The sequence below is a fragment of the Podarcis erhardii genome (genome assembly GCF_964252035.2).
Source record: "Podarcis erhardii genome assembly, chromosome: 16".
Taxonomy (NCBI): Eukaryota; Metazoa; Chordata; class Lepidosauria; order Squamata; family Lacertidae; genus Podarcis; species Podarcis erhardii.
The window spans coordinates 17244729-17261540 of record NC_138514.1 but is presented as its reverse complement, the minus strand read 5'-3'; the positions used below and the strand labels follow the sequence as shown (position 1 = coordinate 17261540).

The following is a 16812-nucleotide window of genomic DNA, read 5'->3' as shown; positions in this document are numbered from 1 at the left end:
GCCCTTGCCTCTGCCATATAGGAAGCATCTCCCACCAATTGCTTTAGACAAGGGGAGGCCCAAGAGGTTTGAATTTACTTATTTACTTTTGCATTTTGCAAACCGCTTAGTGGACCTGATGGTCAACTACAGGATATATACCTAACTGTTGAGGATGTCTGTGAGATGGGAAGCTTTCGTCTGATTGCGTTTTAAAACTTCTCACTTGGTCAGTTGTGTTTACACTGGAGGAGTTGAATGCTACATGCAGGTAAATGGTGGCTTTTTGGGGGGGGGGGTGTCTAACATGCAAATCCAAACCATTACAATTTTTCAGTGTGGGGCTATCCCAAGTGTGGGATCAAGGGCTATAAAGCATAACAAGGAACAAGGGCCATGTCCTGGGGAAACACAGATATCCCCCGCCCCCTCAGGATGCCCTTGCATTCATTGAGGGAAGCAAACCATGCAAACTGCACAGACCATGCTCATCCTGAACCACTTGGGTTCTGGTCATTGGCAACCACATCCCTTGGCAACAACCAGGCCTGGACTGTGGGAACCAGCTTGCAGTGAAGGAGCATGCCTAGCACTAGAAATTATATCCCACAAGGGCTCTTTACAAATTTCTTAACATAAAGCTTAAGTTCCCCATGTGTTTTCAAGTTTTCCCATGGAGAACTGTGAGGGCTATACTTCTGCACTGGGCTTTACTGCAGTCATGGCTTTCTGTAGTTAATTATCCCCTTTTATCGTGTGATTCTGGTTGCACAAATTTCTGCACCCTCTCTTCTTCTCCCCTGTTACAACATCCTTTCTTCAGCAACTAAGAGAAGCCTAACTCTGCAAGGTGTTATTGAAGCCTACTTAACGCTGAAAAGTTACGCTATATTTGGAGAACTAATGGGGGCATTAGTTAAGATTTCTAGCCATGTCTAAGTGTATTCACACTTTCATTGGCAAGATGAAAGCAGCTCAGGAAAAGGCAATTCTGTCATGTCTGTCTCATCTGGGGCCCATGCAGAAGTTGGCAGCGAGCCCAGGACTCTCACTGGAAGCTACATTCTCAGCACTGGGCCGAAAGAGAGATTTTGAGGGATTGTCGGTTTTTCCCGTTTCCCGTTTAATGTCGAGTCCTTAAGGGAGCAGGCGGTGCCCAGGGGGGCGTTCATGCAGGCATTGATTTCTTCTTGGTTCCTCCAGGCTCATTAAAACAGGTCCTGTACAAAATTCCATTTGATTTTCAAGCATGAAAGAGGGTTTCTTTAAAACATTTTCAGGTGGGGGGAGGATGAGCAGTGAAGGGAGGTGGGAGAGGCAGCCTTGATTTTGAGACAGTGACATCAGGATGTCATTGCAACCTCACTTTGTTCAACTTGCAGAAAGAGTTGCAGAGGCACAAGCAAGAAGCAAGAAGCCTGCAAGGGGTAAAGGTGAGACAATAAAGTTTAAAATATTGGCTAAGGCCTATTGTTGCAGTTTGGCGTGATTGGGGAAGAAGTGCAGAAATGGCTCACCCAGCCTTAATGTTGGGTCATGCTTGCTTTTCAAAGAATCTTCTTTTGCACATCTGAGAATCTAAACCATGGGTGGGCAAGCTAAGGCCCGGGGGCCGAATCTGGCCTAATTGCCTTCTATATCTGGCCCACGGACGGTCCGGGAATCAACATGTTTTTACATGAGTAGAATGTGTGCTTTTATTTAAAATGCATCTCTGGGTTATTTGTGGGGCGTAGGAATTTGTTCATATTATTTTTTTCAAAATATAGTCTGGCCCCCCACAAGGTCTGAGGGACAGTGGACCGGCCCCTTGCTGAAAATTTTTGCTGACCCCCGATCTAAACTGCTAGCAATGTCTGGAACGGACTCACAACTTTCATTCTCTCTGTGAGCAGTGCAGAGTTTTAAAAGCAACCAACTGGAGGTGTTGAACCTTGAATTCTGCTTGTGAGTTTTTCACCCCGACAGGATGACTTCTGAACATTTTGTAATACACATTTAATTCCCACCTGCCTATCCAAATGTACACAGATGTTTGTAGGTGAAGATCTCTCACACTGGGATATATGGCGGGGTAAGGGGGGGAGTTACTCCAACCAGGAAGATAAGTGTTACCCGTCTAAATGCCTCTCTCCATCAGGGCTCCCCCAAGGAATGTGTCTTTTTGGTAGCACTCTATACCCCCCCGCCCCCGGCTGCCTAGCGCGCTTGCCATTTCCCAGTTGGTGGATTGTCCAGAGGGAAATTAAAATGTGAAGAATAGCTGGAGAAAATGTGAAGGCGATTTGAGGAGCATTTGCATTTGTGCTGAATGTGCAAAAACTGATTTATGTGTCTGATTGCAAGTACTCTTGACGTTAATGTGGGTTTCTGCAAGCAGTTTGTAGGGTTAGAGGCAGCTTCTTCTCTGTTATTCAGTTTCCAAAGGACAAACTGAATAGGCAAGGCTGGGGAAATCCCAGGGGCCTGGACACATCGACCTCTAGAATTTTTAAATTGTGATTCCCTACCCGCCCCCCCATGCTGGCAAAAACAGGATGTAGAACAATATGTGACAGCATGAGAAACTGATACTTAAAAATTATATTATTGACTGTAAGGAGCTAAAATATTTAACCAGACCTGAGGACAGGTCATTCTGGGTGGACTGAAAGAACAATCAGTGATTCCCTAATAAATGCTGTCTTTGCCATTTGAAAAGTGCTGAGGATCAGGTGGAGTAGGCAATTTGAAAGGGTCTACCCAGCAATGGGCTCTGGCTCTGCAGTCAACACTCATTGGTCAAAAACAATCACATCCGCACTGCACGGCAGTTTAAAAAGTCAGTGCTTGCTTTGAGGAAACAGTTGTGTGAATCTGTCTTCTCCTGAAGGTGAAGGTTGTTGCTTCATGGATCAGTGTACTCATTCCTAGGCGTACAACACACATATGAAGGATCTGCAACAAATCTATGTGCCGTGCTTGGCTGCCTTCAGCTTGTTTATATCCCGGCCATGTGATAATCAGCTCCAGATCAAGAGGTATTTTTAGTTCTGCCTCCTCACCTGATGTTGCTGGAGGAAGAAACCTGTGAGAAACATGAAGGGAGAGTTGTGGAAATGTACCCTGCCTTGGACAGATACAGCAGGATTGCAGGGCAATATGGTTCTCAGAGCTTAGCTAGCTCAAATCCCATGGTATTCCCCGGGCCATTAGGCTTTAAATTGCATGCATGCTTCACATTCATTTTACTACATGTGTCTTGCTATGGTTTAAGTATTTTGAGATCTTTATTTGGTCCACTAGCAGCCCTCAAAACAAGTGTCTCAAACAATATCTATGCCTGAATTAAAGGCAATTTTGGTAAAGCAGTTCAGATCCTACCAGGCTACAGTACATGTTGTGTCGATAATATCGGGACAGTCACAGCTTCCCTATCTCTGCTACAGAGATTAGGATTGAGAATCTTCATATAGTGATACTCTGAATGTTACGTTCTCAGCTTTGCAGCCCTGGTAGATGTTTACATCTTTGAGTGGGCACTAGGGTACTCCTAGGTGAGTGTTGTATAGTTCTGCTCACTTGAAGACACAATGGTAGCTTCTCCTTCATGGATTGTGTAGGTGGTCACTGAGTGGTGGCCGTAGGAATTGACTCTGGGCTGCACAAAAGAACCTCCAAAGGCACATATTTTTGCCCATATTTTTATCACTTTAGCTGCCTGAGCAGCCCTGGGGACAGATATACCTTTTGAGATGCTGACTGCTGGCTGGAGTGTGGTGAGATCCTGGAGTTTGGTCTAAACAGTTCACCTGGGTTGGCCTGCATAGTTCTCTTCCTGTAGCCACTGTGCTCTTGCCTTCTGCACCTCTCTTCCTTTTCTCTTCACATTTTAGTCCGTAGGTTCTTTACAGTGCACATTTCCTCAGAAGTAAGTCTGAGTGCAATTATACTTGCTTCCTAGCAAATGTTCCAGGATGGCAGCCTGAAGTGGGTGTGTTTTATTTTTCCCAGGATGCCATGCAGCAGCGGTTGGCCCAACAGGATGCTCTGATTCTTCAGATAAAGCAAGAGCTGCTTAGAGCAAACATGGACAAGGAGGAACTGCATAGCCAAAATGTGAGTGGCCGTTTTGTGTTGCAGCGTCGTGTGTGAGGTTTCCTCTCTGGAGACTGAAGCTCATGGGACTTGTGGGAGGGGTTGTAGCAGGAGAGCATGCACTTTGCCTGAAGATGGTTCCAGATTGAATCCTTATCCTCTCCAGGAGTGTGTGTGTGTGTGTGTGTGCGCAAATCATGTGATGTGAATGGCCTTCCTCTGCCTCAAAACCTAGAGAGCCACAACAAGTCAAGAGTAAACAATACTGGGATAAGTGCACAGGTAATTGTGTGCAGGCATAAGGCAACTTCCTGTGTTCCTGTAGGGGAGTTCCATGCCATACATTTAAAGCATGTTGCCTCCCCCTAAGAATCCTGGGAACTGGAGTTTCTCAGGGTGCTAGGAATTGAAGCTCTGTGAGGAATAAACTACAGTTCCCAGGATTCCTAGGGGGAAACTGTGACTGTTAAAAATGCTGTAAATTAATATGGTGAGAGGGCAGGCCCATGGGGAGTTGGGGAACCGGCCGTAACAAGACTGCTTAGGGGGAAATTTCGTTGCTACAGCTCAGTGGCCTAATTAATGCCTTCTGCAGCCCATTCTCTTCCTGAGGGATCGATGTATGTAGTTATTTTCATTTTCCAAAATCACTTCGTCTAGTGAGAAGGGAGAATGGCTTCCTTAGTGTACTTGGCAGTAAAGGATGGTGCAGATCTGCAAATCTTTTACTTCACAGCCAGGGCTGCTTTAGCTTCAGAGCTGAGCTAGAGCCACCCTGTAAATTCAAAATGGAGGAAGCGTCAGTGCCCAAGGAAGGGCTAGGGAACAACAGGGGCCTCTGTGTGTGTGTGTGTGTGTGTGTGTGTGTGTGTGTGTGTGTGATGGCACATTTTGTGGAGTGTTGCACTGGGTCTCCAGAGCCAGGGGGTACAAACAGCACACCTAGCTCACTACTCAGTTGTTTCTTATGCAGGCTGATCTACAGAGGAAAGTGGAAGAGCGGAATCGACTTCTCGCTGAATACAAAGTAAGGAAATCTTCCTTCCTCTCTGGGGTTGGGAGGGGACATACTGCCCAGGTCACTCCTGCAGTGTAACTGGGAAATCCTCCTCACGTGCCCTTATAATTCTGCCTCTCTCCTATTCCCTTACCTGTAGCTGGGTTGTGCTACTGAGTCTCTCCATTATCCAGGCAGCCCAGTGTGCTGGGTGCCCAGCTGATCTTTCCTCTCCAAAGAAAGCCGTGTAGCAACAGCTGCGTGGCCTGTGCTGACCTTTGCCCCCAACTTTGCTCCCATCCAGTGCAAGCCTCCTTCCCCTGCTGATGACCCCAATTCCCACTGTGTTGCAGAAGGAGCTGAGCCAGAAGGATCGGCACTTGCACCAGCACCAGGCCAAGATGGAGGAGATGCTGCGACAGCTCTCCGAGGCCAGCTATCACCAGGTACCGGCACCCCCCCCTGCCCTGCTGCCGCCACCAGTCCCCGTTCACATCCCAGGCCTCTTGGTTGTGTTGCTTGCTGATCCACTTCTTCTGTATGCAGGCGGAGCTGGAGCGAGAGCTGGAGCACAAAGAAGCTCTCTTGGCTCAGTGTATGAAGAAGGATGCAGAAGAGGTGTGTGAAACAGCAGCAGAACTTCATTGTTTGCCTTTTGCAAGTGTGGCTTTTTGCTGTTACAGCACAATAATAATAATAGTAACCTCTGATTACACTGCAGTTAGACTGGAAGCAGCAGCAACAGATGTAATAGAAAAGAGAAAAAGAGTTGAGGATTGAGCTTAGCTACCAACTAGCTCTGAAACTGAAATGACTGATGTGCATATCAGCAAATTGAACACTTGCTCTGTTGTGAGATCACCCCTAAAAATGAAGGTGGATTCTCTGGCTTAAAAAGAAAAAAAAAAGAAAATCATATGTACTCATTTGAAGCATTATTAATTATTTTTTAAAAAATCATCTAAAGTGCAAAACTGCTCTGGGAATTTGGGAGGTGGTGACAGCATGGACACCAGCCAATCAACACAATGTGCAGCTGGTTTCTGCTACAAACTTGAAAGTGCTTCCAAAAATGGACTTCGCTCCTCTATAAATCTTCTGCCTTCACTTTGGAAGTCCCCCAGAATATGGTGGCAAATGAGGCTGGGTCTGTAATCCATTCTTAGCTCTGTCTCCTTGCCTGTGGCCACAAAAGTTTTTCTTTCTTTCACGCCAACCAGGTGATAGTCTACAGCAATCACGGCTCTCAGAGCAACGGCTTCCTGCAGACGTCAGGAAAAGGAGCTGCTTCTACAGCACACAGAGGGGTAAGTTACTTCTTTCTCCTTCTCTTGGGGCTCCATGGAGGCTTTGCAAGCCACCTGCTGGAAGGGCTCAGGGGTATTGCAGGGCAGAGCCTCTCAGAGAAGCCAGGCTTGCTTCCTCCTGATCTCTCCTGATCTCCTGGACAGACCAACGACCTGCAGCTGGTGCGCGAGGCCCTGCGCAGCTTGCGGAACAGCTTCAGTGGCCACGACCCCCAGCACCATACCATCGACAGCCTGGAGCAGGGCATCTCCAGCCTGATGGAGAGGCTGCACCGCATGGAGATGCAGAAGAGGCAAGAGAGGAGGGTAAGAGGTGCTCCTGGGTCCTGCTGGGGCGATGTTGCCTCTTTCTGCACCCTTTGTGGCTTGTGGGTTTACCTGCACATGGGGCCTGGAGGAGTCACTGCTGTGTAAGCGCCTTTGCCCTGCATGGACAGACCATGTGCCCATGACACTTTACAGTGAAGAGGGGGTAATAAAGTACATCATCATCATCATCATCTCTGCTATGAGCCCCTCCTTCTGCCATGCATGCTCCAGCAGGTGTAGGCTAAGTTCAGGGCATGTGCACTTGCTGGAGTCCTAGAAAAAGCACTGTGTGAGAGTGTTATGGGTTGAGACTTGCATTGTGACAAAGGGGGAGTTTGCAGCCACCTGATTCACCCTGGAGGGATTCTAGAGGTAGGGGACGTAGAGATGCACGTTGTCCTAAAGCACTAGCTCCACCAAAAATGAATTCTTTTCCAGGCACTGTCTGGGATGTGTCTGGGATTTGGGAGTCCTGGCTTTGATCTAGGTTTTGTGGTGTGTGAATTTCAGGCTTCATGGCTTAGTTGCAGCTGGGCTATATTACGCCAGGCAAATATGTCCAAGGAGATGGGAGTGTTGGATCCTGCTCCTGACTCTCATAAGCTTGCTGCGCCCTCCCTCCTTTAACAGGCCTCTTGCCGCTTTCCCACTGGAGCTTCCTCCTCTAGAAAGCCTTGAGGGCGACTTCGTCACAAGCTGTGAAATGGGTAAAGGGCCGCCAGGTGCTGCCATTGCTGTAGGGCTTTTCAGTCACTCACATCACTGGATGCTGTCCTTGGTGGGGGTCATTTTTGAGCAGGCTCTTGCTGACATTACAGCGGCACATGCTCCCTTTGTCCCAATTGGTGCACACACTTGCGCATGGTCCTTTAATCAGTTTAACCCATCTGTTGTTTTCCTCTCTGCTGACCTTTAAGATGGAGCCCCTCGCGTTTGTAGCTGCTACTCGGCAGGCAAACCTGGCTTGCCTCTCAAGCTCTCAAGTCTCCTGAGCCTCTGTGATGTTTGCTCAGCTCAGTGATGCAAAGACCGGTAAATGGTTGCCCTGCATTGGAATAGTAAAAGTAGGCCCTTCTGTCAGAGCTTTAAAGTAGATTCTCCAAGACTCTCCAGGAGCAACAAGAGGAGACAATTTCCAAGTCATTCCTGTCCTTGGATCCTCAACCCTAGAACCTATTTGTGATGCCAGGGCTCAGTCCTGAAATCTTAATAGTAATAATAATAATAATAATAATAATAATAATAATAATAATAATAGTAATAATGTGCCTATGAGCATGAACAGAGTGTCTTTCTGGTTTCCCCCTCTAGATCCAAGGAAAATCACCTGCCGGCCACGCCACGAACGAGTACCGAGAGTCCTGGCCCTCCAACTCCAGTGAGTGCAGTTCCAAGACCACTCTCTCATTCCAGACAGAAATCTCCTGCTTCAGGTCTAGACTGTCAGTATTTTGTGGGAGGGATTCAGTTACATTCCAGAAAAGCAGGTTTGCACCATTCAAGTGCATTCAAGTGCTCTTGTCGCCCTAGCACTCCACTTCCAAAAAAGAATGGACCTTTTGTGGTTAGGAAAGTGACGGGGAAATATCTCTGGAAAGTGTAGGGTGGACAAATGATTAACAGGAAGGCGTGTAAACACCTTGCAAGCAAATTCTGATGAATGTTCATTAACATACCAGCATAACCTTCTTGGAACTCCCTCCCTAAAAAAGCTAGACTGGCTCCCTCCTTGTTGTTCTTCCATTGGCAGGTGAAGAGCCTCTTGTTCCAACAGGCTTTTGGGAACTGGCTGCTTTATTGAAAGGGCTGGTCCTGTGCTGTTTTTATTGTAATTATTTGTATGCTTTGAACAGGTTTTATATGTGTATATAGTTATAATTTTATTCATGTTTAATTGTTTTTTTTAATTATTGCTCTTTCTATGTTTTTAGCAATTCTTGTTTTTATCTGTAAGCTGCGTTGAGTCCCATTAGGGCAAAAAGGCAGGGTATAAATAAGCAAATAATAATAATAATAATAATACAGCCCCGTAGACAAATCAGAACAAATGCTCATTTGTCTAACCTCAATGTAAGTTTTGTGCAAATTGCAGGGATGCTTTTGGAAATCTGGGCAGGTCTCGCTCCTCCTCACTCTCACCCCTGACCTGCTCACCTTCCTACTTGTTCCTTTGCCTTGGACTGTTCCTTTCACCAGCTTCACTTGGAACTAAGAGCTTGCCAAGGTGCAATTGTTGGCACAAAGTAGACTGCTTCGGTCTCTGGACACTACTGCACCATAAATAATGAACAACTCCAATTAATATTTACTCTTAACATCAAGCAGAAAACACCACCTTATTCTCCGAGGCCTTGCAGTGTCTTACCGCAAACAGGTTCTGCCATCTAGTGGTCACAGTTGGCAGTGGTTCCTTGCTCCCCAGTCATTGCAGCTGGATTTTTAAAAAATGGGCATCTCATATCCATCTCTTATGTCATTCTGGGTGGACCATTTCCTTCCCCGCCATCATTGCATTGCATCTATAAAACAGAAGAGTTTTTGTATTATGAGAAATGTTGAGCTGGTAATAAGCCAAGCCTTTAGACTGAAGCATTTTCCAGGAAGTTCAGGCATAGCTGGCATCTGTACCTGTCTGATCCATGCTCACCCCTACCTATACTGGAGATTGTGAGTTGTGTGCAGTGGCAGATAGGAATAAAGCTGCTTCATGTTCCTGGACAAATTGGCTTGTTGAATCCCAAACCTTCCTCCCACATCCAGTTTGTTGGAAATAGCATAGATGTAGCATGAGGGATGTACACCTGCATGACTATTCCAAAAGTAGGGAGAGACGTATGTGCTGTGTAACCCTTGATAGGCAGGCATGCCTGCAGCTTCTCCCTGTGCCAATTCTCTGCTTATCCACATAGTGGTGTTGGTTTTGGGGCCAGTGGGGGCATTGCAGGAGTTGTGTTTTGAGACTGCAAAACAACAACAGGATTCTTGATTTTATCATTGGCTGGATTATTGCCAGTGACTCCAGAGGCTGCAAGCAGGGTGATGCTGTTGTGGGAGAGGTGTTGTGTGGCCTGGGGTCTAATCCACTGGTGTTGTCCCTAAATGCTATTGGTGACAAACTCTGTAGAGGTGTGAAGTGTGTGTGTGTACACAAACAGAAAGAGAGAGATTTCTGTCAGGGTGTGGTCACTAGCCCTTGATGTTAGGTGATCTCTCAAGTTTTCCTTCTCTAGCTTCTCTTTTAGAGTTGGAGGGCTATAATTTAACAGAGTCCGCCTGTCTTTGCAGAACTGCCTCATTCTCACAGCACCCCTGCAATGAGCAGCAGTGCCTGCACCAAAGTGCTCTACTTCACGGATCGCTCCCTCACACCTTTCATGGTGAACATACCAAAGAGGTGAGGCTGTCATGGGGGGACTTAAGTCAGAATTTGTGCCTTTGTGGGGATGTTCTTTCTCCCAGCATGCACTGCAACAGCCGCTGCACCCATGGGGCCCTGTGTCATTTATGCCACAAGCTGGCAGCGAGACTGGCTCTACCTCTCTCCTACTCTTGTGTCTGTGCAGGTTAGGTGAGGTGACTCTAAGGGACTTCAAAGCAGCTATTGATCGGGAAGGAACACATCGCTACCACTTCAAAGCCCTAGATCCAGAATTTGGCACAGTAAAAGAGGAGGTATGTAACAGTCTCTCATTAGGACTTACGCCCACAGTTATTGTGTGACATGCCCACTTGTAGAGAGTGGCAAAATGGCAGTTGGTTGTGCGTGGGGATGGGAATGGGGGAGAAGTTCGATTTTGTTTGCATCCCAATGAGAGACTTCTTAATTAACACTTCTCGAACTAATACACAAACTGAAACACAGCTGTCCTTTGAAATCTACACTTCTTTGAATTTTGCGATGGAGGCTTTCCAACCAAACAGTGTGTGCAAAAAGTGCATGCATCAGGGGAAAGTCACAAATTAGTGAAAATTACAAAAATGCATTACGTTAGTTGTAATTGCTTGCAAAATATATTGGTGGAAAGTGTGTACAAAAATGTGTTTTATTAGGAGAAACCTGCCCTAAACCATTGACCAATTTGCATGAGGATTTAAAAATAATTTCAAATTGCTGCAGAAATGAGGAGAACTGAATTTAAGGTTGGAAACATGGGAAATTGAGAGAAACCAAAATTGACATATTCCTCCATCCCTAATCGTGTGGTCACTCTTTTTCATCTCTGTGTGCTCATGCTTGGCCTGTGTCCTGTGGCGTGGAAGCCCCGGGGCAGAAAGGCCAGGGTTGGCCCAGGTGTGGGGTGTCACGTGGGTAAATCATTCAACCTTAAAGTACAACTGAAGAATGTTGCATAAAAGCAACCTGACTATTCAGCAGCCGCCCTCTACAGAGCTACAGGCAGAAAGTGAAGTCTCCAGACAAATCTGCTGATGAATGTCACCCAACCAATAAGAGTGCCAAAGATCTGGGAACTTGTCCTGTTTGTTTTGGCTGGTAAGGACAGGTTTCTGCAGCGCTTGGCTTGGGTGATGTCACTGTAATAGCTAAAGGAGGTTAGGCCATCATGTAGGGCAAGGACCTGCAATTTCTCTGAGCTTACAAGGCCCTGATCATCCTGCAAGCTTGCAGAATAAGCCTTATGGTGCAAAACTTGTGAGATTCCCCAGAATGTGCAACATAATCCGTTTGCACCTTACAAAGGAGTGACTTTCTGGCTCATGGTTTTTACAGGTGAATCTGAGTGCGGTGAACAGAGAATTGGGCTTGTGCCTGGAGGAGCTGGGCTCAGGCCCACCTCCCCCCTTGCTGCCATGGGCTTCATCGTGTGAGGGCATGGGCATGCCATCGTGTCTCAGGATCAGCCTGTGAAAAGGAAAAACGTTAATAGTGTTGGAGCTCACTGGGATAACCATTTGACTATCAACATGAGGGTGGCCTTTTGATCTCTCATAGTAATCCAGATACAGAGTTGAAAAGAGCAGCTTGCCCTACAGCAGTGATAGGGTACCTTTTCCATCCTGAGGGCCACATTCCCTCCTGGACAGCCTTCCAAGGGCCGCATGCCAGGGGTGGGCATGGGCAGAGCAACAGCAGGCTAGTTTGCGCATGCACACACATTCTTTCTCTCTCCTCCACCCATGCAAGCAAGAGGCATTATAAGAGCTCAGGCACGTCCCGCACTAGCCCCCAGACACTTCAGGATGGTGCAAAGCAGATATACTGAGGGGTGGGGACTGAGAAGAGTTCTGAGGGTCAGATACAGATGCCTGAGGAGCTGCATTTGGTCCCTGGGTCTGAGGTTCCCCATCCTTACCCTAAAGTCACCTGGTAGGTTTATGGTTGAGATAACATTTGCACTGAGGACTCCTGACATGCAGCTGGCTCTCTTAGCCACTGTGCCATGCCAGCAGCTGGCTGTTCAAAACACATCCTGAGACGTGCTTAGGGAGAAGAAGCTTCAACCCACTCAAACTTGCAAGAACCGCTAGCCTTGGTGACTCTTGGCACAGGAACATCTGCACGTACCCTCATTTTGTTAGCAAGTTTCTCTCGTTTTGCTTTTCTCACAGGTTTTCCATGATGACGACATCATTCCTGGGTGGGAGGGAAAGATTGTGGCATGGGTGGAAGAGGACCATGGGGAGAACTAATCAGAGACCACCCGAACTCTCTTTCCCGGGCGACCCCACCACTGGTCTGCTGCCCTTCCCAGATACCGACCAAAAAGTGTGTGAACTGAGATGCATCTGTCTCGAAACTGCCAAAAGGAAGGAACGGACTTCTCTGCAAAATGACGGGTATAACGTTTTGCCACAAGCGAAGAGGATGTATGGCACTTGAGTTCCATGGCCAAATGTTGCGTTGTTTGAAAGTCCCATGGTGTGGGGAGTGGCCCTCCTCTCTTTTTCAGTCATTGTCAGCCTTAATGGTGTGTTGTCCCTGCTTCCCCTTCCCCCTGCTGTCAGAGAATCCAGAGCATTTTCATTGGGAGACGTACAGTATTACAAGGAACCTTGCACTTAATGGCGGAAACTTAGAAACTGTCCTCTGGAGGCAGGCAGCGCTGTCACAGCTACATTCTCCATATTGAAAGCTCTCGCCAGCCAATCATTCCAAATGACTCTGTGCCAGACAGCATCGGGAGCCAACAAGACTTTCTTGAGAGAAAGAAGTGGGTTGGATTGTGGTTCAGATCATGAGTTGGCAGCATCAGAGCAGGGTTGGGGTGTCGGCTTCTGCTCTTCTTGTTTCGCTCTCCTATCCTGGAACTCTTGAGGGACATGAAACGATAGTTGGATTGCTTTGGGGGGGGGTATGGGTGAGGAGGGTTCTTTGCCCTTTCCTTCAACTGCCTTATCACCCTCTTGCTTTCGTTTTGGCAGAGGAGGCCACAGAAAGGTCCATGTCTTTGTTTCTCCAGGGATCAAGTGGCAGAAGAGAGTCCAGTCCATGCATTTGTTCTCTTAAACTCCAGTCCAAACAGTAGGAGAATGTAATGTGGGTCCCTCGGAAAGGGGGCTTCTCTGTCCTCTTCCACAAGTCAAGAATTCATGACTCTGCTTTTCTCCCATCACCATCTGAGTTCTTTTCCAATCAGCCTGTGCTGAGACTCATGTGGGACTGAGATCCCACTTTGCTGTTTCAATGCTATTTATTTTAAGTGGTTGGACAGCGGAATGCACGTTGAACTGTTTCATGTGAGTCTCATTGCAAGTTTTCTAGTGAGAGTGTGTGACTGTGTGAAACCACCTTCAGGAAAGCCGGAAGGGAGCAAGGCATCAGGCACATAACCTCTCTGGTCCCCTGGTTTAAAACTGTTGCATACAATCGCCCCTCCTTGTGGTGGCTGTCTTTTTCCTCTACTGCCCATGGCGGTTCCCTTCCCTTTGATTAAGGCAGGGTCAACTGGCTTGTTTGCCTCAAGCAGAATCTGCAGTTTTGCCCAGCGCCGCTCAGACCGCTCTTCAAATGTGGCGTGCAAAATGGGTGGCGTGTGCTTGCGGAGAACAAGTTTCCCAGTTCTCTGAGCCACAGCAGGCACCACGAGCAAGGCAGCTGCATGAACTGGCTTCTCAAGCATAACACACACACTTTTCATAGCATAATAAAGCTTGGACAGAAATTGTAGCCGTTAAGGTCAGTGGAGTTTAAATAAGTAGGTTTAAGTAAGAGTCTTTGGGGCACACCTACACATCATTTTGGGACGCATCCACTTGCTGCTTACACCTGTTCTCCACATGCCAAATTTGGTCTCCTGGTAGTCCAACTGGCAATCAGTACTGCTTCATGTAACATGATACTTTTTAGCTTTTCTTGGATATGGACTTTCTGTGTTTCCAGCAGTGCTCTAAAACGCAGAACTGGGGAGTGCAGGGGGTGCCTCTTGGTAAGTGAACCCATGGCATCACTGAACTGAAAAGCAGATGGTGAGTGGCAAAATCAGGAATATCACTCCAGCTACCAGAGATTGCTGCCTCCACCAGCCCAACTCCATGTATCTGCATCTCGTCTTCCTTCCAGCACAGTCCCGTGCGTTGAAGGTGGTTGCAGGCCTGCATGTCTCTGGTGCATGCACCAGCACTCTGAATGAACGTTTCCGTATGTCAGCCTGTTTCATGTCCTTTTTCATGTGAGGCTGGACATTTGAAGGAAAACTTGGCTTTTTATCATTTTATAGATTTTAAACATGTCCTTTTTGTAAACTTGTTCCTGTTTTTTGGAATTATTTTGTATCCATTTGCATTGCTGTTGTTCAAGGATGGTGTATATTTTTATACCGGCGCAAGTATTATTTCCCTCTGTATATTTCTGCACACATGCTGAGCTGTATTTTACCCATTTTTCTAGAGGACGCTAGCAGGTTTTGTACAGCATCCTGTTAATGCCACCACCCCAAGTGGCTCCCATTACTAGGTTTACTTTACTGTGAAGGTATTACAGATTCCTAATGGTTTTATATTTTGCCAGCTCTTTTCTTGTACTGATGGTGTTTTCTGTGTTGTTGGTCTTCCCGATGCCCTCAGTGTACAGAAAGTGCAGTAGTGCCTTTCTAAACCCTGCCCTCATTAGAATCCGTGTCTGCTGTTAGCAATTCAGAGTGCAATCCTCGTTGTCCTTCAGAACAGCAACTACCAAGCTGGCTTTTGGAGGTGAGAGCTTATTACTAAATGGGAAGAAACAGGGTTCTTCACCCCTGATAAAGGAAAAACTTCCTTCTCCTCATGGAATTACTATTTTTTCTGTTGCATGAATTTTAGTAGATTGCGAAAAGGCAGCATGGAATTATATTTACTAAACAAAGAGACAGAGAAGAATTGTCCAGTGGTTTGTTTTTCCCCCAGGAAGAGTTATGCTTTTAAGCTCAAACTTGTACTCACTTCTCAACAACTTAACTTCAGTTTAATTGAGCCAGTTCTTCCTTTTCAGACAGGCTTCTTGGCAGAAATGTGGTTGTGGTGGTGAGAGGGAGCAAATAATACCCTGGTTCAGGGGGTCACCTCAGGAAAGACTTAAGGACTCTGGCTGGCTGCAATCCTACATACTACCATGAACCCCAGTGGGATTTAGTTATCCAAAGTGGGTGCAGGGTTTCAGCCTCAGTCCTGTAGCATTAAAGTTGAAGTTGTCGCTTGCATTTTCCTAAGACTATCACCACTCTTTCATATCAGTGTTGTCCTCTTTCTACAAAACACCTAGTTTTACTTTGTTTCTGCAGTTACACCAAAGGTGTATCTACATGGCTGAGGCTGATGTAAAACTGGCTTAGGTGCTATCACACTCTAACCATCAGAGAACCACAGGAAAGTATGTAGGCATCTCTTCACTATCTGAACTACAGTTCCCTTGAGTCTTTGGGGGTAAGCAGCAATATATTGCTTAAATCGTATGGAAGTTTGTCATGTAGATATGCTCCACATTTACCATCCCCTCATAAGGATGAGGAACATTGGGGAGGTACAAAATAGGCCTGAAATAAAATTAATCATTCATGGAATAATGGGGGCAATTGTATTTCCCAACTGGGTGCATCTCAGTATTTTGGACTACAGCTTCTGTGGCTAATGGGAGTTGTAGTCAAAAACATCAAGTTAGGGAAGGCTGTATATGAGACTGAAAAGTAGGGAGAAGTCATTGGTTTTTCTCCTCAACATAATCTATGCCTGATTTTTACACAAACTCGAGAGATGTTCTGCTTCCTTTTGAAATTCCTCTTTTGAGTTCATATCCTTGCAGCATGTCCCATGCAAGCTATGTATAAAATGCTCTATATTTTGTATAGAAATTCTGAAGTCTGCAATCATTACTATTACGAGGGGGGGTTGCTCTCACAACCTACTCCCTGCACATTGCTGGCCAAGAGAGACCTGAAGCTTGTTTGTGTGCTGCAACACACACATTTGGATTTGTGGACCGATACTTTTAAAGAAAAAAATAACCTCCAATAAAGAGAGTTCGCAAACCCAGGTCTGATTTGCATTTTTTGTATGCAGCGCGGGGGGGGGGGTGAGAAGCTTGCTAGGTGCACTGAGCATCACATAAGACATGCTTCCTGTATGTCAGCAGGTGTGTACTGTACTTGAGGAAGAACCCTTCTGCAAGTTCTGAGGCTGCCATAGGAGGTGCTGCTGCCTGGCTCAGGTGTGAGAAGGAAGTCAGCCAACTAAGGAAACAGAGGCCAAGGGAGGAACTACAATTTAAATCCCAAGCATCTGTGCCAGCCCAAGCAACCTGCTTCATTCTTCAGCAAGAAATAGTGAAAGGAAAACCTGCCTGCTACATAGTGCTTAGTAGTGGGTGTGAGTTACAGCTGCTTTCTCAGATGTGTCAGCGAATCCAAGGAACTGGCAGCATTGTACTAGTAGAATTTGATGTGTGTTGAAGCAGCTGTCTTTGGAAGAAGAAAATGCCCCAAGGCTTGTACCTCTTATCACACACACACATGTGCAGCCAGCATCAGGTATGATCTTAAACCACCTGCTAAAGCCTCCACCCTCCAGTCACCAGCTTCTTTAATCCTTTTGGCAGCTAAAACCCAGCACACCCACTAATCAGTAACTTTTTTAATCGGGTATTTTTTTTAACCTGCAACTATTCTATAGTAAAACAAAACAAAATAAAAAAAATGCCTTCCAGTAGCACCTTAG

General features: G+C 46.4%; 1 protein-coding gene across 8 annotated transcripts in view; it reads left to right on the top strand.

Annotated features, from left to right (window-relative positions):
• DIXDC1 (DIX domain containing 1) overlaps window positions 1-16127 on the top strand; it is a 77855-nt gene extending 61728 nt beyond the window's left edge. For 7 of the 8 annotated variants that reach the window (XM_081843096.1, XM_081843097.1, XM_081843098.1 and 4 more), the window contains 11 exons: window positions 1362-1412; window positions 3973-4077; window positions 5030-5083; window positions 5407-5499; window positions 5600-5671; window positions 6274-6360; window positions 6505-6666; window positions 7981-8047; window positions 9955-10063; window positions 10233-10341; window positions 12238-16127. In XM_081843096.1, coding sequence (XP_081699222.1) covers window positions 1362-1412; window positions 3973-4077; window positions 5030-5083; window positions 5407-5499; window positions 5600-5671; window positions 6274-6360; window positions 6505-6666; window positions 7981-8047; window positions 9955-10063; window positions 10233-10341; window positions 12238-12318 — 990 coding nt within the window. In that variant the 3' untranslated portion in view covers window positions 12319-16127. Of the gene's footprint in view, window positions 1-1361; window positions 1413-3972; window positions 4078-5029; window positions 5084-5357; window positions 5500-5599; window positions 5672-6273; window positions 6361-6504; window positions 6667-7980; window positions 8048-9954; window positions 10064-10232; window positions 10342-12237 lie in introns of all 8 variants that reach the window. The other variant, XR_014151726.1, reaches the window with a different exon arrangement.
• The last annotated feature ends 685 nt before the right edge of the window (window positions 16128-16812 follow it).